At 36.9% G+C, this 19774-nt stretch overlaps 1 protein-coding gene across 6 annotated transcripts in view; it reads right to left on the bottom strand.

The window, feature by feature from the left end:
• Positions 1-622: 622 nt before the first annotated feature.
• Positions 623-19774, bottom strand: part of PTPRC (protein tyrosine phosphatase receptor type C) — a 65534-nt gene continuing 46382 nt past the window's right edge. For all 6 annotated transcript variants that reach the window (XM_076337976.1, XM_076337981.1, XM_076337980.1 and 3 more), the window contains 20 exons: positions 18695-18894; positions 16236-16296; positions 15379-15487; positions 14121-14152; positions 12822-12937; positions 12187-12277; positions 12014-12090; positions 11750-11786; positions 11216-11313; positions 10130-10255; positions 8072-8229; positions 7464-7599; positions 6636-6785; positions 6143-6233; positions 5649-5782; positions 4492-4626; positions 4064-4186; positions 3467-3645; positions 2666-2801; positions 623-1878 (listed from right to left, as the gene is read on the bottom strand). In XM_076337976.1, the coding sequence (XP_076194091.1) occupies positions 1606-1878; positions 2666-2801; positions 3467-3645; positions 4064-4186; positions 4492-4626; positions 5649-5782; positions 6143-6233; positions 6636-6785; positions 7464-7599; positions 8072-8229; positions 10130-10255; positions 11216-11313; positions 11750-11786; positions 12014-12090; positions 12187-12277; positions 12822-12937; positions 14121-14152; positions 15379-15487; positions 16236-16296; positions 18695-18894 (2462 nt within the window). In that variant the 3' untranslated portion in view covers positions 623-1605. The remainder of the gene's footprint in view (positions 1879-2665; positions 2802-3466; positions 3646-4063; positions 4187-4491; positions 4627-5648; positions 5783-6142; positions 6234-6635; positions 6786-7463; positions 7600-8071; positions 8230-10129; positions 10256-11215; positions 11314-11749; positions 11787-12013; positions 12091-12186; positions 12278-12821; positions 12938-14120; positions 14153-15378; positions 15488-16235; positions 16297-18694; positions 18895-19774) is intronic.

Here is a 19774-nt window from a genome sequence, read left to right on the forward strand (position 1 = left end):
CCAACAGGCTTTGGGCCTACAATTTTTTTAGATTATCTTCACATTTAGTCTCAAGATCTTTTTCTCCACAGGTGACCCCCTCAGCTTTGTCAGCTTATCACCCGGCACAACGTCAGCTGAAAAGGCAGTTCGGCCGACAGCCGGGGGAATCCCACTGCCTCTGGGACTGTTTGCTGCCACGTACTCGAGCCAGACTGCCAGGAAGCACTCGTCTGAGCTGATAATTGCGAATGAAATATTTGATCTAGAGTGACAGCAAAATTAAATTAATGTGTTAGCCAAGTGTGACTGTAGGTGTTGTTTACATGGCTCGCGAAGTATTTTCAATTATGTTTTGTAAGGAGAGATTGGGACCATGCAGCGATAAACTAGGAGCACTGAATCTGTTGAGTGACTGTTCCTTTAACGACTTCAAGCAAAAGAAAAATGAAGTTTCCTTCCTCTGTAATGAGAGAATCATAACACTTACCTGGGTTCACACACAGTTTTATAAGAATTAAATAGTGTGTTTTCCTGTGGAAATTTGTAAATTTTATCCACGTATGGGATAGCACAAGATTTTGTGCATTTAGAAGAAAATTATCAGTTTGCAGAGTCCAATAGAACAAAATAATTTCCACCTTGTTAATTATCTTTTTTATTTGTTCTAAAAACAGTAGGGTAAAATCCAGCAAGAAATAGTAAAAATATCACAACTGTAACACACAAAACCTCATAACGAAAAAAAAAATCCTGTACCAATTAAAATCTACAAGGTTTGGAGGAAAAATATCTAAGTATTTTCCAATTCTGAAAACAGGTCAGACGCATTCACGGAAGCAGTCCCTTTAAATAACAGTAAGCATAAGAAATAGATGTGCAAGCACGCAGTATTTTAAGCTCTAAGAGTAAACAGAATGTGTTTTCTATCAGAATCGTGGCAATCATTCAAATGCCAATCTCCAAACTCTTCTTTGAGTCTAAGATTGAAATCTCAGATTTATATATGTGGAGCAACAAGGACACCTTGAGGCAAGTTAGAAAAATGCAAAAATTTCTATTCCACATTGATATGGGAGGACTTACAGATTCCCTGTGAATTGCCACATGATGTAAATTATAAGCTCTTAAAGCTGTTTGGCAAAGTCCCGCAAGTTCCACAGAGTATTATTAAGGCAATGCGTGGTCAGCACTCCTGAAATGCTAGAATATATGCTTACCAGTTAGGTTAATTTACTTGCTAATAGTTTTGAAGACAGACCTGTTTTTGCAACACACTAATCTTGTTGTTCTGAGTTGCTTTTCTCCTTGTTACAGAAGTAAAAAAATTTCATGGCCACTACTCAGCATAGTATTACACTGTACATATTTTTAAAAAAAAGTATAAAAATAGTAAAAAGGTTTCTGAAGAAGTATTAAATGCAAATCTACACAAAAGTTAAACTTTCACAGTTCTTTGTTACTCTCTACAAGTTTCAAGTATTTGTTTAAATTTGTACATTTGAAAAACTGATATAACAGTAAACGTTTTCAAAAAAAAAGGTGGGAAGAGGAAGAAATCTTATACTTCTTATTTCATTTAAAATCTTTTGCACATGAAAAAGCACTTTTTTTTTAGTAGAGGTTCTAAGTTAGAACTGGAGTTGTGGGGCCATTTGTAGAGCTTTCTGTTCCCTTAGTGCTATCTGCAGCCTTAGAATCATCACATACTTCAGAAGGCTCATTTTCCTCTGGCGTTGATGGGGTAAGATCAATAGCGATCAAATCAGTTTCCTGATCTGTTTTTTCTACTTCATTGCAAAATTCAACTTTATCTTCCTGCTGGCTGTTCTTCTTTATTTGTCCATTCTGTGCAGGGTAGGTACTGGCAATGGTGTCATACAGAAATTGGTAATGTTCCTTAAAGAGAAGAACACAGTGTGAATGGAATGCTCAGAGCCCAAGAATAAACCCATTCTTTCTCTGTTTTCTTAAATTTTAGAAATGTAACATGCAGTTGAACATGCAAGACTGCATATGAAACAGCTTCCACAGTTTTTGGCATACAGAATGTTGCTACTATGGTTTATTCTGATTTCATGTGTATGTAATGTCTCTGTAACTGCCTGCATCAGATGTTCCACGTTGAGTCACCCAGTACCCTCTTGGTTCACAAAGTCCCAAAAATATGTTTTTAAGAGTACCTAAGTCATAAACAACATGCATTGTAAGGAGTCTAGGAAAGTCATCTAATAACCTGTCCCATATCAATGCCACCGAGGTCTGGTTTGTTGGTAAATGCACAGTGTATGCCACAAAGACACAATTCCTCTGGAGCGATTTAAACAAAACAAGTCGATGGCTGCTAGCCTGTGAAATGGAGTTAGCCTCCTAACTCTGCAGGAGTTAAGGGACACTGTGCACGTACATCCCTGAAGCAACTGCAGAAACATCAATTCATGCAATTTGTAATTTTATAATATGCACCCTTCCACAAAGGTGTTATAGAATTGCAGCTCTGGACATCTCACAGACTCCTTCATTCTCATCATTAATGGCCAATTCCCAAGTAGTGGTGAGTGGCTGTGAATGTCCTGATCAGAATTAGAGTTCCCTATGCAGAAATGATGCGTAAGGTTACGAGGATATTAGTGACCATGATAAGTTATCTCATAATTTTTTCCGGTAATTTGTAAGATTTACTTACAAAGGTGGAGACCACTCCCAGCCTGGTGCGACGAAGAGCTTTTACTACTTGGAAAATATCTACTACTTCTTCTATTTCTGCACTTTCCAAGAGGGTCATTAAAGCGCAAAATACACCAGTCTGCTGTGATCCATCACTAGAAGATGATGTAAAATGTACACGTAAATTTAAAATGTAAAATCAGCAAGTCCTCTGACTAAATGTTAGATTTATTTCAAAGTCTACATAATGAATTACATTTCAAAAACATTTTTTACTGCACTGAAATGTTACAATTAAAAATATCTGTAGGACACACACAAGACATGGTTTATCTAGAGGCTACCTGCATCTCACGTGGCCACTTAAGGGGTAAGAAAGAAATTAGAAGCTTCAGACTTACAGTCTCGAGAATTGTTAGCAGGATTATCCTCCGTTTTAGACGGTATGCAAGGCTATTCCTGGAAATGGTCCTAAAAAAGTGGGCTTATGTACTGGAGCGAGAGGTGAACCTAAAAGCTCTGCTGGGTCCTCATTAGTAGTATGCTACAAGAGCACTCTGACCTAGCATTTCTTCTCAAAATATGCATACCAGGCAAGAGCAGCTAGCTCTGACTACCTACTCCATGCCCACACTTGCGCAAGAGAAGCACTACAATCAAAAAGGTCAAGCTTGAGCAATTCAAGGAATCTTCTAGGGAGAGCTGAGTCTCCAGACACATGGAAAGGCTTGTGGGAAAAGGTAGGCATCCCAAAATTGTGGTTGCTATGTATATCCAGAACTTAGAGCTAGGTTAAGGTATGTGCTGAATTCAGACCCACCGGCAGTGGACAACGAGCGGGACGCTGCGGGTACTCCTGTTGTCCTCAGTGACTGGTCTGGCTGGGACTTTTTGTTTAAGGTTGAGAATCATGCTGACTAAATCTTTGGGGTTTTCCGGAACATCCAAGCCACTCCACTTGTGATACTGATACTGATACACCTTCTGTGTTTCTTTCGTCTGAAAAACAGCAGTGGAGATGTAGGCAATGTTCAGGTTAAAATAAAGATTCACGTAGTACATCTATTGCAGCTGATTTACAAAAGAAAAATTACATTCCTGAGGAACTGCATGGTGATGTGAGTTCTACTTCATGAATATGAGGTAGGTAGACGTCCAAGCTTTGCTCAAAGTACAAAAGACAGCTGACCTCCTGAGACTGCACTATCACCATCTCAGCAATTCACTAAATGGGAAATCTGAGCTAATTGATAGCCTTTATCATGATTGGCTGCTGGTCTGGAAGAGAAAAATATTTCCATTTCTTAGAGCAGGAGGTAAGTGCAGCGGGAACCGTCCCTTCTCTTTCTTTAGGCTAAGTTTATAACAGGGAAACAAATTTAAAACTTCCTTTTATAATTTGCGAAGAAACTTTTACCTTCAGATGTGTAACATCAAATGCACGTATGGTATAGCTAGGACAACAGTTGACATCTGTCATTTGAACCTCTATGCCACCATACGTTTGTTTTCCTTCTCCCCAGTACTGTGCACAGAGCTCCTAAAATGGATAAAAGGACAAGTCAGTGCTTACCATTCAAACCTCCTTCTATTTTATCTTCCATATGCACTTACAGAATGTATTGACTTTAAAGTAGTGGGAGTGTCATTGCATTTTAAAATACAGCCCTCAAAAATTCAGTAGAAAGTAAATTACGGAGGTAAATAATAGAACAAATTATATTGGAAATCCAAATTCCTCATCCTATGAAACACGCTTAACTGGAGAAAGGGAATGAGAGAGTGCAGTGTTTTCTTTGCATATAGAGGACCCCTAATATGTCAGTGTGAAGATGATCCCCTCACCTGATCTCCTTCTTTCAGCTCTGTCAGCATAACAATGACTTTGACTTTTCTTTGGAAGACCATTTGCCAGAAGTCAGAGATAGTTTCCTGCAGTGGTCCCTGTGTTGCAATCATGGCTTTTGGACCCCAGTAACCCTATAAAAGAAATTTTTAATATTTTTTTCTTAAATTCATTTGAAATGTGATTGTCAAGCAACAGAACTCATTGTCATTTAAAGAATACCCAGTGAAATAAACTAATGAAGCCTTTTGTTTATAGGGAAAATATGCCTATCACAGTAGGTAATGGTCTTACAGGAATTCTACAAGCCAAATGACATTAAACTCAATCCTCCTAACAACAGTATCACTTCCAGATTGACGGCAAGGTATACTTATGCTGCAGTGGGTGAAACCTCACCCTGCCATTTTCTGCAAAGCATATTTTTAAGGGCTAAAACATTTAATTCTACACAGCTCTTTAATTTGACCACCGAGAAATTGAGTTTATACCACACAAGGTTGGTGCACCAGTCAGTTCACGCTGAGCTACCCAAAAGTAAAAATACATTTACTGTGAATATATATCCTAACTGTGCAGCATTTTAAAGGATTCAGATAAATCAAATTTAGCTAGTAATTCCATTAAAATCAGTTACTTCATTAGTGACCAGTAACTGCTCTCCTCCTTTTGGAGGTATATATGATACCAAAAAACTGACGGCCCCAATTTTCACTAGTAGGGTTTTGCATATGTGAATAACTATACTTACATTTCACTAACAGGGAAAATATTAATACGGATCAACATGTACACAGGCACATGCCCACTAACAGAAATACATGTTATCATGAGGCCAGTCTGAAAGCTAGTGGTTTTAAACATAACAAACACACACGCAAAAAAAAAAAAAGTGTTTCTACATTTAGACTCATTATTTGAGATTGCACAGTCTAAAACCATGTAAGGGAAAAAGATTCATCTTATTGCTGCAGCAAAATTATTTTCATGATTAAAACTATAAATGGATTTGCCAATCGACTGTCAGATCTTTCTCCCTTATTCAGGTAAATCCTATTCTATTTGTGAAGCCAATAAGAGAGTAAGAGCTCAAGCTAGAATATAGTTTTAGCTGAAAGCTTATGAAATACTTATAGTGGATCCTCTAAACACATACAGTTATGAAGGAAGCATTGATGTATTTGCTTGATTCCTCACAGTCGCTGTCCTCATCTGAGGAATCATCTGAATCATGTTCACCCTCCTTACCACATTCGTCTTCGTGCCTGATCGGCACTCGGTTAAAGTCATCTGCATGAGACAAAGTGTCACCGTCACGCCACACTGCTGGTCAGGTATAGCATTAGAGGGGGGCTTGTCCCCACATGTGCAGGGGGAGAAACAGATAGAAAAAGGCCAGTCCTTTCACAACAGACTGCAGAACAAAGGCCACTTTATTTGAAATAAACTTAAACACTCCCAATAATTCACATTTTTAAAAACTCGTCTCTTTTAAAACACTATGAGAAGTTTCTAATTTTACAGTGTTGAGAAAATTAATCAAATACATCTCAGTAAGGTAATTTACTATCCTCATTTTTTCAAAATTTAGTAGGTTTTCTTAGAGAAGATAACAGATAAAATAAGGGAAGTTTCATGGAAAATACTTACATGGAATTATGGTGGCATTCCTATTTTTGCTTTTATTTTCCTCACGATGCCCAATGTTCTGTGTCCGCCACCCCTTATAGGAAGGTAATCTCTAAAGAAAGAGGATGTTTGGTATTACACTTGATTAAAATGGTTCCTGGAATCGTTGTCCCCTCTGGACATCCACACCCAGTCTTCGTGCCCCAGTGCCTCACTTCTTACTTTAATTCTTTAAATTTTGGTCACATGTCGACTATAGTTTAAAAATGCCTGTTATACCATGTACAATGGCACAGGAAATCATGCACGTAGACACAAGTACAGGGATAAAATTTCATTAATTTACAGCTTTTTTCATGAAGGTAAAGAAACTGTTTCTGTGCCAGAGAAACAAAATAGCACAGAAGCAATCTATCATGTTGTCATGTATGGTATCTCTATCTCATGACTATTGTGCAAGGCACTTTCTAGTGTAAGTGGGAGGTAAGGGCACTAGAATGCAATGCTTATTTACCTGAAACTCTGCCTCCAGCAGAGAAGGATCACTCGGAGGATCTTTTCTTTTCAGATTGTTAAGATAGGAATGTAGTTCTGAGAGACTGACCTCTGTTTCTCCATACTGATTGTATTCCACTAGGGCTTGATGGATAAGGATGTACTGTGACTGGTGTTTCCCATTTGAAGAGTTTAAAAATGAAGTTATTAAAGAGTTAAAAAAAAAAAAAAAATTAAAACCATTATAAGAAACTATTACTCCCATGATGTTATTAGTGTTAATAATATTAAGCATTAACATCAAATAGGCATTAAATACAAGTATTAAAAATCAAATTAGACATTTTGGAGCACATTTAGTGTGTTGGATGAAAAGTGTTTTGCAAATAAATGTAATGTCATTCAAGAAATATGCAATTGAGATTTGAAAGATCTGCAAAATGCTTAAATAAGTTAAAAACATGCATTGCATCAGTCTGTAACTTTTGTTGTACTCTCAACTCATCTGAAAATCCCACCTAGACAGTTTTTAGAATTTGAAAATTATGTTTGACTATGCAACCTCAATTTTACATTTGTGAATTGTATGCCAAAAGCTGGATTATCAAATCTAAAATGTTCTTCTTGGCTTCTTTTTTTACAGCCTAAACTTAAAAAGTTGAAGTTTCTAAAACTGAAAAACTACGTTGGAAGTTTTTCTCTCTCAATATTTTTCAGAGCTATATTTTCTATGAACAACTTCAACTGAACTGTAGCAGTACCCACGACTGAGCAGCGCACTTTTGAGAAATACTGATGAAGCCCTAGCAAAGGAGAGTTCTAAGTGACAGGAGTTTTAACGAGATACCTCTACTTGAACCATGAGGCACCGCTGCCGACGCAGCTTCACAACATAGCCGTAAACATCCACTCTGCCTTCTGCGTCCAGCCCCTCCAGCATGGCATCAATTCCTATATATGTCCCGGTGCGCCCAACACCGGCACTGCAAAGCACAAAGGGATTTGGTTATCAGGAGGGAATGGCATATCCCAGTCCCACTCTGAGAGGGGAGCAGTCAGTGAGAGAGCGAAAGTGAAAATGTGTAACAACAGGATATGAAGCAACTGAAAACAGTTCTTGCTGTAAATTAATTGGCAACACAAACAATGATGAGTTTGTACTTTAAATATCTTTTAATGAAAGTAAGGCCAATATTGCCAAACGTGGTGCTTATAGCCAGAGTAGCCCGACGTTTGTCTGGCTGCTTTCCAAAAGTCTACGTATCCTCAGATTTTATCGACCTGAATATCCTTCAGAAAACAGGCCTTTTTATGCATCTTTGGCTGCCTCACTCTCAAGTAATCATCACAAAATTTGGGATCAGCCAAACACCTTTGCCAGCTCCCTTTTCTGAATAGCTTCACATCACGTTCATTTAACATTAACATAATTTTTAAATATATATATATATTTACCTGCAATGAACCACTATTGGGCCACTAAAAAAGTTGCTGAGAGCATTAACTCTGCGTCGGAGTTTGAGAAGGAGATGCGGATCCTCAGGGACTCCATGGTCTGGCCAGCTTGTGAACTGAATATGAGTGACATCTCTTCCAGCTGTCCTCTCTCTTCCCTAGACAAAGTGAAGTGTGGGGGTTTTTTAAATATATATATACACACACAAAGCCAAAATCAAGTGCAGATATACAAAGCAGAAGAAAAATAAAGGCAACAGCCATCAAATATTTAAATAGAAATTTCAAACAGTGTGGCGTAATGTTGTAACCCCAATTGTCTCTCAGGTTACGACATTTTTCATATTCAAGTTTAATTAAAAAATATCTATGAATCAGGAATACACGACTCCAACAGAGGACAAGCAGGAGGTTCAAAGTGTTGCTAAAAATACTTTTTTCTCAGGTTAGCCTATGATTCAGAGTATAATATGTTTCCCCACTCTATTCATAAACAACTTGGCCAGCGTATAGCTCTGCTTACTTCAAGGGGTACAGGTTGGTAAGTCTATGTCTCCTAGGAGTAGCCTACTGAGGGTACAACAGAATTAAAAAAAAAAAAAGAAGAAAAGAAACAAACTGTAACTCAGACTTATACTGTTTAGAAGTAGATACAAGAAAACCTATGATTTTCAATGAGACTGACTCTCAAGTCACTTGATTAAAGATTAAAGTATGTTAAGTCTTGAGTCCTACTTTCATATGTTGCTGCTAGATTAAAAGAGAGGACATACATTTTGATAACCATGATTATAAAACAAAATGAGAAAGATCTCAATGGCGTTCTTTTACTGGGCAAGATTTAGTATGGCTATACGGGCATTTCCCCAGTAATTAACCCCCAAATTCTTACTCAAAGTTGAATTATCCAGTTGTGGCATGGTTATTCATACAGTTATTTGCCATTGTGTCAGTAATTATACATCACTATTCCACCAGAACTGCAGAAGTCTCCACTTTCTCGCCAGGGACCACTCTTAAATTCCACAACCAATATCAGTTTTATCTATATTAATATGATGTCAGTGGAACAGAGAGCAGACATATAGAAATCAGTCCTCAACCTGCAGCAATCTCTCATTTCTAATGTCAGATTGTTCTAGTCACAGAGCAATGTCCTTGTTAATAGTTAATTCTTAACATCCTGATATTCTCACTGTATTCACACTAAGTTACAACTTTCTTTTAATCAGACCACTTCCTGAGTAAATTTTAATGCAACATAAGACAGCAGAATAGGAACTTCCAGCTGTAATCATGGATCAGGATGGGTGGAGTCTGTTGCTTGACTATTTTGCTGAAGATCTGTCAGCATATTTACTCTTTGAGTCTTAATGCTTTTAGCTATGACTTACATTCCGTTTACCCTCGCTGAAATATTTTCACAAAGGGCCCGAGAGAAGCATTTAGCCTTAGATGGCAAATTTTGTTCTCAATTACACACAGAGCAACTAATGTGATTTCAGATGTATAAAAGAGAGCAATTAACCAGCCTTAATGATTCTACATGTAGCCAAATGGTAATTTTAAAACACTTATGTTTATAAACGCACTTGAGATTACCAGAATTGGTAAATCTCCCACTGTACAATTATCACAAGGGTAGATAATGGTGCTCTATGAGTCACATTGATTTTACTTGCAGAAGGTTATGCTGAGATACACATAAACCAGTAAAATTTATGTGTTAAAGAACAAACTAAATATCTAAGGAAACAAGAGTATATTAAGTTTTCCATACTTAACAGCATATTAACAATTTCCTCTTAAACGTAGATTCCAGAGTACTAAGGAAAATATATTTTGAAGTTGGGAAACCTATGTCTATATTTCTTGTAAGGAATGACACCTACATCTAAGAAGTTTCCTCTTAAACTATTTGTTGCTTAGGGAAAAACAGCAAAGCATCTTTCATTGACAGATGACTCTTCTCCTCTTAAAAGGATCTCTCAACAATACCTACAGACTCCAAATAGACACTCCAATTCCAGTCAGTCTTACACTTTTGAATCAACTTACGTTTGTGATATGTAGTTTCTGAATTACATAATCTGGACAAGTTTTACTTTCATTGATGTTCACAATGATGTCCCCATATGTTGCAGAGCCATTCTCCATTGACGGCCAGTACTGGGCACATTTGTTCTATGAAGATATGAAGTTAGGTGAGCAGCATGACAGCAAAGTGGCAGAGAGCTGAGAGCTAGAAGAAAGTCTGTTTTAAAACAGACGGCAACTCAGTATAATTTTTCCAACTTCTCACAGGTCTTGTCTTCTCCTGAAAAGGCTGTCACTGCCTAGGATGTCAGCGCTAAATAATTCCAAATATCCAACAATTTAGGTCTCTGACCTGAAGTTTATGTCCATGGAATTTATCTTGGAACATAAAGTGGGGAAAAAATCCTGTACACTAGTTGAAAAAGTGAACAGCTACTCTTGCTGTCGCCTGAAGGCTGTAGAAAATTTTGCAGCTACTTCTACGGCTTCTTTTTCAGTCTTTAGTGAGGGACGTTGCTCCTGCCTGCCTATAACATTAACTTGGGGATGCTGTAAATCTGCATGCTGCCAACTTTTTCATCTTTAAAAGCAGTTAAAACAGCAGTTCCCCTTCTTCCTGCTGTACCTGGAATAAGCCACAAAAGCAAGCCAGAAGCACCCAACCTTCCAGTTAAAGGAAGGGCAAAGAGAATGGATTAAAAAAATACTCTGTCTAGGATTTACTGAGAGCATTGCCAGGATATCAGAAAGTAATAGACAGGAGAAAAATACAAACCATACCTTTTATGACAAGCCTGTGAGGAGCTAGAGTTCTACCTTGAGCCCTTTTCTGGATTTATTAGCTGTAATTTGGAGGCTCACCCTCTGCTACTTACAGCTGTGACTAAGTGACATTTTCTGATAAGACTGGTAATTCCATAAGGCAACACTGTTTTGGCATACTTTCCAACATAGGTTCTGCCACAACGAGAGAACAGCAAAGAATGAAAACAAAGTACTAAGAAGGAAATGTAATTCACCACAGCACAGCAACCCTTTCTGTTTTCAGACAAAAGAAGGACAGAAAGATGGATGGATGGATGCATGGATGGATGGATTATTTCTCACCCTCTTTCCTTCCTCACAGCGAGTCACCATGACAATAATTGTTGCCTTCTGTTCCCAAATCATTCTCCAGAAATCATCTGTGGTTTCATCCTTGGGGCCTAGCAGGAGATATTTTAAGGGAGTTTTTCAAAGGGTGCAGCTACAGGAAAAAACACTTGCCTTCTTGACATGCTTAGCCATGCAGTCTGAAAAGCTAACCAGAGATCACGCAAACAACAGGCACACACTTGATTTCATTATGACTGCTGCCATTAGGCTACAACATTTTAAAAGTCTCATATATATCTTTAATGCATAGCTGTGAAATCTGAAAACTTTTGGTGTAAAATTATACATCATGAGAAATCTGCCTTTGAAGTACAATTTATTCATCTTCACAAAATTTCCTAAGCAAAAGCTCATTGGCAACATTTTCATATTTAATTTCAAAATGTCAGATTTTCAATTTTTCTTCAAATTTACTAATACTTTTTTACTACTCTAACAAAAAATGGGTAAATAAAGAAAGCATATTCTTTTAAAGTTAAGAATTACCTTGTGCAGCAATGTATTTTCTTGGTTCTTTGAAGCCCTATAAAAAGTACAATGTTATCAACTTTTAGAAAGGAAGCATGAACAATTTAAAAGATTTGCAACTTTAAAAATAAAGTCAGTATGCAACAGTCCAATAATACCAAATAAACTACAAAGATGGAAAGAACTCAAATGGAAATCCTCAAAGGTCTTTGATGCATGAAATATACAGACTACAGAATTTTGTCAATAGTGCCTAAGACATTTTAAGTGGAAGTCACTCACATCAATATAACTTGCATTGATATAGTCTGATCCTGGGTCTCCTGGGATCTCTGAGAGCTCAACACGGTTATGATCGTCTGTTTAAATAATTTAAAACAAAATAATGGTATTATCTCAAGGCACTAAGAAAACAAATATTTATAAAACATGCAAAAATTGTAACAAATACTCACATGGAAGGATATCAATGTAACGGTTTTTGTTCTGATTATGGCTTTTTTTGGCCTCCTTTATTGAAAATTTAGTGAAAACTCTAGGAATACTCTGTAAAATACAAAGTTTCTTTTATTAGGTAAGCCTATGTTTAAAATAGCTTCTACTTACAGTCAAATGCATATGGAAGAAATTTGGTACTACTGAGTCTGGAAGATAACATTCTGTTTCACACGATGCTACTTCATGTATTTTTTATATCTAAAATAAACAAATTTCTTTTTCCTTAATATAAATAATATATATCTCCACAATTATATATTATTTATATCCCCATGGCTATGCAGTAAGAGAGAGTATTAAAAATATGCATTAAAAGGTACTTTAGAATGAGAAGTATTTAGACTGTGTATTTTATACTTCTGCTGAAAAACACCTTCAGGGAAAAAAAAAGTACCATCATCTTACAATTTGCTTGGTAGCAAAATTAACTGAAGCCTATTTGACCTCAGATGAGAATTCACTCAATTCTCCAGATTCTTTTTTTTTTTTTATTTATTTATAACCAGTGCCTATACTTCAAACATGCTCTTGAGCAGAATTCTTCCAACCACCTGGCTACAAATTTGTGGTATATTTTGAGCCAACGACAAACCTGAAATTCATCTAAGAAAAGTCTTCCTTCATCAGCAATCTTCCTCTTGTACGTGTCCAGCAATTGCTCCGAAGGTATTGGCTCTATGTTCAGAAGTTGCCTGTCATCATCTTTAACTGTGTAAAAACGTTGAATATTTATCGTTACTGACTTTGAAAATGTAGATTACATTTCAGTAAATGTGATTCTCGAATTGTCAGATAAATTAACAAAAGGACAAACCCTTGTATTTTAACTAAGCATGTTTATTTTTCAAAAAAATGGTGTCACTTGAGCCAGCTGTAAGCAAACAGGCCCTGGGAATAACAGAACTTGTTCAGCTCTGCCACCTGACAGGAGACCTCTCAGGAGGCGGCCACGTGCAGGGATGTTGCATTAACAGCGCTTTTGTACAAAGCAGCGATTGTCACGTTCAGGTCACAGCAACAGCCCCAACACCCACAACAGTTACACGGCCTTGCCCTCTACTTCCATTCTGATCATTTATTGTCAGTGGTAAAATGGATTACTGTGCAAACAACCTACCAACGTAACAACAAGTATTGCCTCCTTTTTCAAATTTTCTCCAACTTATTCTCTGAGTTGCAATAATCTGTAGTATCATCTTGATAAAGTAATGATTGAACAAGTTTTAACACCTCTAACTAGACTTTTATTCATTTTTCATTTACATTGAAAAGATTTTTTTTTTTTTAACAACTGTGTCTAAGTAAATGGATTTGAATATCAACACAGTATTACTTCCCATTTAATGTAGTTAATTTCTGTGGGCTTGAATGTCATAATTTTTTTTTCCTTGAAGCTTTCTGGTATTGTCTGATTCTGTCTTGCTTCATAGGCTTTGAAATCTTGTGCAAAAAGTTGTACATAATGTTCGGTTTCAGTCTTTGGGATTTGAAAGCCTTCAAAATTTTGCAGTAAAAAACGACTGGCTTATGCTTAAATTCTTGCTTTGAAAAAGGTGCACAGGAAAGGGAAATTCTGGTTGAAGTTGTATTTGATTCTTGACTTACCCTCAGGGTTAAACATATGACAACCGTTGTCTGGGATAACAAAATTGGGTTTGTAATTAAATAATAAATAAGAGTTTTTCAAACACTGATAAACTTTCAGTTCATTTAAGTATAAATACTTCTGCTGTGTATTTATTGAAGTTGGTTTTTTTTCCTCCAAATGAGGTGTTATCTTATTGATATCTGTAATCTATGTATACAACCTAGAATGTAAAAAAATCCAAAGGTGACAGCAAGACATGTGACTAACTTTATTTCCACTTGCTAAATATATAAAGATACTCACCTGCAACAAGGTTCACGCCTTCAGAAGAATTGCTGTAAGAAGCAAAAGCACCTGTAAATGCTTTGACTAGTAAGACACATATATGATAATGAGTTAAATAAAAGCAGGTTTGTATGTGAACACCAAGACTGTTCATAACCAGCAGACTGCATTGAAAGCTCTCTGTGAAACAGGAGTGCTACAACTGGGACTTACAGGCCCTACGCAGGGGTGGTTGGGATCCTTGTCTTCCTACTCTGAGCACTACTGCGGGGGAGAAACAAGGGAACCACATCAAACAACTTTACCACTTGCATAATTTTGTCCATATCACCTGCAGCAAACATTTCTTTAATTTCTTCACTGGAGTGACTGCTCACACCATCTTTGTTTCTCTTGCTAAATAAGTGACAAAAAACTAACACATACGTAAAATATAATGAAATTAAGTTTAAATGCTAAGTAGCGAAGAACAAGCCAGACTCTCTGGAGCTGTACAAGCAAAAATTAGTTCTGCTTCCCTAAGCATAAAAGTTCGCATCTGAGCAAGAGCAGCTCCCTGTCCCCCTAAGGGGAAGAGCCGGGGGGGAAAGGGGTTGGAAGAGACGAGTCCCCAAGTTCTGCTGTTGCCAGAGGGCTGAGAGGTTTCTGAAGAAATTGCCCTAACTCCTCCATTTCTACCAGCAACAAATGCCCCCTCACACGTTGCACCCCCTCCCTTCAGAGCAATAGCAGCAGTTAGCCTGGCTTTCCAGGGCTCTGGCACAGTTGTCAGGGAAGGCAATGACCATTCTTCTATCGCCATCCACTGTCCTACAGAACTGCCAAGTCACCTAGAGATGACTATAATAAACAAAGCCTCCCTGAGATATTGTTTCAGGTGAACAACCACCTGAAAGAGTTCCAAGAAAGCGTGTACTATTTTCATTACTTTTAACTTAAATCATGAAGGAAAGGTTTTCCAGATTTTGTGAATGTTTTTTCACAAAACTAGTGACAAAACATTTTGTTCTAGCAGATCAGTCCTTCTGTGCCCTGAGAAAGGGTATAGCAAAGAGATTTTAAATCTATTTCATTGTATTTGCATTGCCAGACAAATCACCAAAAATTTAGTTTCTTTTGAAAGGATTAAAAGATAAAAGGATGTCTTTCCCCAGTATTAATGAAACACCAAACTTGTAACATTTTTGCACTACCCGTTGGGAAATCTTGTGGAAAAATAGAAAGCTTCCCCCCGCCCCCTGTTTATATAAGAGGGGGAGAGAAACACAAAGCTTACCCAAGCTTTTTTTTGTGAAGATCATAGATTTTGTACAGAACCAGTAGTAAAGCAATTGATGTCACAATGATCAAGAACGCCAAGAATATAATCAGGGCTTTAGAATTATCTAGCCACAGAAAAAGAATACATGTATTATTTCTTGAACACATAATTAATGGCATTTTAAAATTACTTTTTTTTTCCTTTTTTTTTTAATTCTGTATACTTCCTAGAACCAGGGCTCATTGATTTTTTTTTTGTGAAAAGAACTAAACAATTATTTTGAAGTGTTTAGTTTAAGTTTGTTACTCTAAAGAGCCAAAAACTTTTAAGCTCACAGAAAGGGAGGGAATTTTATTTCTTCATTAAGAAAACTTTCACTTAAACTCTCCATGTCCACCTGTCAAAATGCTACAACTCACTCACTGGTTCGGCATTACCATGGTTGTCTCCTGCTCTGTGTGACCTGTACATCTGAGCAGTGGAGCTCTCAGCTGCTCCTGATCTGGGAGTTGGGAATCCCTGACAAGTCATAGATGTTCAGCTCCTGAAACGCAGGATCTGAACACAGGAAAATAATCCTAAAGTGAATAATTTAAGTTAGAGAAATGAATTTCGAGTTGCATTTGAATGTTTCCTGACGAAACCACAGCTGTGTAATAACTCTGAATTACAGTCAATGACTCGTCAACATGATCTGTTATATTAATGCTGAATGAGGATATTATTTTTTCAAATGCAGATCAACTATTAACTATAAAAACAGGCAGTTTGGATTTTTAATTAGGAGCAATTGTAACGGAATTCACAATTTACACTATTACTCTATACTATGCTAAAGTCTAAAAGTAAAAATGCTGTATATATTTACTTACAATTGGTTCTTATACTCTTCTTTACTGGCTGCCCTCTATGTTCTCCATTAAACACTAAGATCTGCATGCAGTGGGTGAGGATAATAGAGATGTTAAGATATAACAAGTAAAAATTTCTGCATAAATTTTTTTAAAAGAGCAAAGCACAATGGATATTCAAAATACATCCATCTATTTTCAGTGAATCAACCTCATTGACAGCAGGATCTGCTGTCAATCTTTGTATAGCCATTTATAGTGCAGCTCAGGTTTCCACCTAAGTTACAGCAAGATCTGGATCCAAAAATATGTAGATGACTGGAAAAAAAAGTTAGTGAAATAGGAGACACATTTTACAAAATCAAAATCAGATGCATCTCAAGGAAAAAATCAAATTTACCTCTTATCAAATAAAAATCAAATCTCTCAAATCTGAAAAATAACCATGCAATATGTAATAAAACATCATTATTTTATTTGCTTCAACACTAAATATACAAATAGTCAACTGAATTGGATATATTTAATACAAGTTTCTGTATGGGACGTAATTCATAAAAGGTTAAATTATAGAAGCCAAAATAAACTTTTAAATAAGCTGCTTTCTTGCAACATTAACTTTTGGGTACTTTAACTGGTGTTAAGATACTAACTTTGTTTAGATGTGTTTATATTTCATAATATAGTTTACATTTATCCAATCTTTTAAATTTCCTTAATAGAAATTCCTATCAGATCTAATAGGCAGCTTGAAGTTTGTACATCAAGTATTTCACACTTTTCTTGCGAAGAAAAATTAATCTTAAGATTAAACTTAAAAATTTAATACTAAACAGTGGAGAATACAAACAGGATTGAATAATAGTCATTTTAATAGTAATATTCTCCTGCTGCAAATCATCCAAAAGGGGAGGAGACGGGCTTTCAGCACCATTGCTGACTGCAGGCTGAGAGCCTACCCGATCCCTTAAGAGAAACCTCTCCTGAAGACTCAGAGGACTGTGACCCAGCTCCCACACTGCTCTAAAAGGCCGGTGTGTTCAGGGGGTTGGTGGTTTCTGAATTCTGCGGCTGGGAAGAAAGCCATGGTAGGTGACAACATCCAGAGGAGTAGCAGAGGTGACAGAGAAAACAAGCAAGAACCTTCTCAAATAGCGAAAGCCAGAAACCTAGTGCAGCAGTCGGGGTCAAAACATCACTAAACCAGAAAGTATGCTGGGTAAGCTTCTGTTTATTCCCTGAACAATTCAGTGTGCAGATAGAATCGTGACATCTGCCAGCTCCCACAGGTGATCTGGGTTTTTTCCTTGATCCTTCCATAACTTGACCCAGAATCCTTTCATTACTAGTTAAGGCCATAAGGCTTTCTCTGTTTTTCCAGTAAGAATCGGACAAAATAATTTTGAAGCAGAAGCCAGGGTTTAGAGCCAAGCAGAAGCCGATTTCTTCTGTAAGGCAAACTGCTCACTGCAGGCAGCGTACAAAAAGCTTACACGAGTGCAGGGGCAATGCAGGCATCTTTTGCTCCTACAGGACCTCGTCTTTATTTTCCAAATACAAAGCTTTCTGAGCAGAATCTGTTGGAAAAATACTGACAAAGCCTTGGAACAAATTCTAGACTACTCAAGTTCTCTCATACTGCATTTCCTCAGGAAGACACAGAGAAAAGAGGAAGAGATTGTGGAAAATGAGTGAAACTGGTTCCTAAAAGTAATAAAACTCCGTCATTCCTACTGGTTACTTTCTTACCTAAACTTTACTGAGAGGAGCTATCAGGATATAAAAACATATTCCTACTCGCAACATTAAGGGGATCACACAAGACCATTGCCTTTGCAAGCAGCCAAAAGGCTGAAATGCCCGAAAGAAGAGAAAATAGCAGGAGGTCTTCAGGAAAGTGAAGCTTGTAAACAAAGCATGATATATTTTGTATGGAAACGAGGACTGGCTTGTAAAAGGCTGATGTAAGGACATGCGAAAAGTTCTGAACTGCTTTACGCTAACTAGTCCCTGAAACATCAAAAGTCTTCACAGTGAAAAATTCTGAGCAATTTATTTCTGAGCAATTATCTCAAGACTTAAATCCCATATTTATCCTTTGATTGAAATGACAGTCACACATTCATTAAATGAAATGTGTTTTAAACACTAAAATATCAATTATACTTCAGAAACTATTTTAAAACTTATGAAAACCCCAAATCTCTCTCTGTCCCAAGTACAAACAATCTATTCAGCTTGTATTTTTCATGCTGTCAGAACCTATGTGGAATAGCACACAAGGGATTGATTGATAGGCTAGGCACTTACGCATTTTACTTCCAAAGTAATAGCTACTTCTTTACATCTGTGGCCTACAGATCCACAGATTAACTCCTCTGCCACTATATTTGCCTTTTTTTCCTAAAATCAAGTATAATATGCTTAAACAATGAAAATACAGCGATATTTTATATATTTAATTTAATAAGCCTACTTACCGCAAATGTATAGTTTGTCAGGTACGAGAGATTTTCTTTTCTAAAATCACAATGATTGCCCCTGGATTCCGTTGTTCTATCATTTTCCCAAGTCAATTCAAATACTGTTTCTGCTCCATACACTCTTTGACTTTTGCACTTAATTTGGACAGCATTATCAGCTGTCAATCTTGCATTTACATCAGTCACTGGCTGTGGTTCTGTTCACAAAAGAAGTGTTACTGGTTCTATCCTCATCATTTCAAACCAAACATTTCAACAGCTCTATGTGTTCATGTCTGTTTGTTATCTTCTCTCTCAATAATTTCATACATTTTCTGCCTTAAAAATTTCAGTCCCAATTTAACAAGATAAATAAAATCAATTTTGAGTTAACCATAGGCTTATCTGAACTGGAAAAGATGTGAAGTGGAACTGAAAAGGCTGGGAAGATCAGAGCTCTGCTGACAGTCAGACTGCAAAGACAGTATGATGGCAACTCACTCTCTTGCATTTGACATCACTTTCTCATTTGAGGAACATGGGACAACAGACAAGACAGGGGAACAACGAGTTTTCTGTGTCAGTGTATGTTTCAAAACTTCTGTAAATGAAATTTCCTATCAGGAGTTACTAGCATATTTTAATATTTGGAATAGTATCCTTTTGCTTAAAGTGTCACATTGTCTTAAAGCTGGCCTAAAACTACAAAAACTTGCTACTTTTTAATGATAAGGAATCTGTTAAGTCTAATCTGTGTTTTCTAACTCTAATTTTGTATGTTGTAGCAAATGGGTTTCAGACTGGGGGCACAGCCCAAGGGACCTTTCATTGAGAGCTTATAAAACCTTTCAGAAGGTAAATAACCTTCAGCGTAAGGCAGCTCCATTAGCCACGTTTCAGTAGAACACCACCATGGAAATTTTCTTCAAAATCACTTCAATTTACAAGCTAGCATATTTGAAAAAACAAACAAACAAAAAAAAAAACCCAAAAGGTAAAAGGCAGTTGCAGTTTTCTTCATATGAAGAGCTAAGATGTGTGAGGCTTTATGAGCAGATCAAATATCCCATGTGGGGAGTGGCAGGATATTTTACGTGG

Source organism: Aptenodytes patagonicus, chromosome 5, assembly GCF_965638725.1.
Source record: "Aptenodytes patagonicus chromosome 5, bAptPat1.pri.cur, whole genome shotgun sequence".
In the NCBI taxonomy this organism is placed as follows: Eukaryota; Metazoa; Chordata; class Aves; order Sphenisciformes; family Spheniscidae; genus Aptenodytes; species Aptenodytes patagonicus.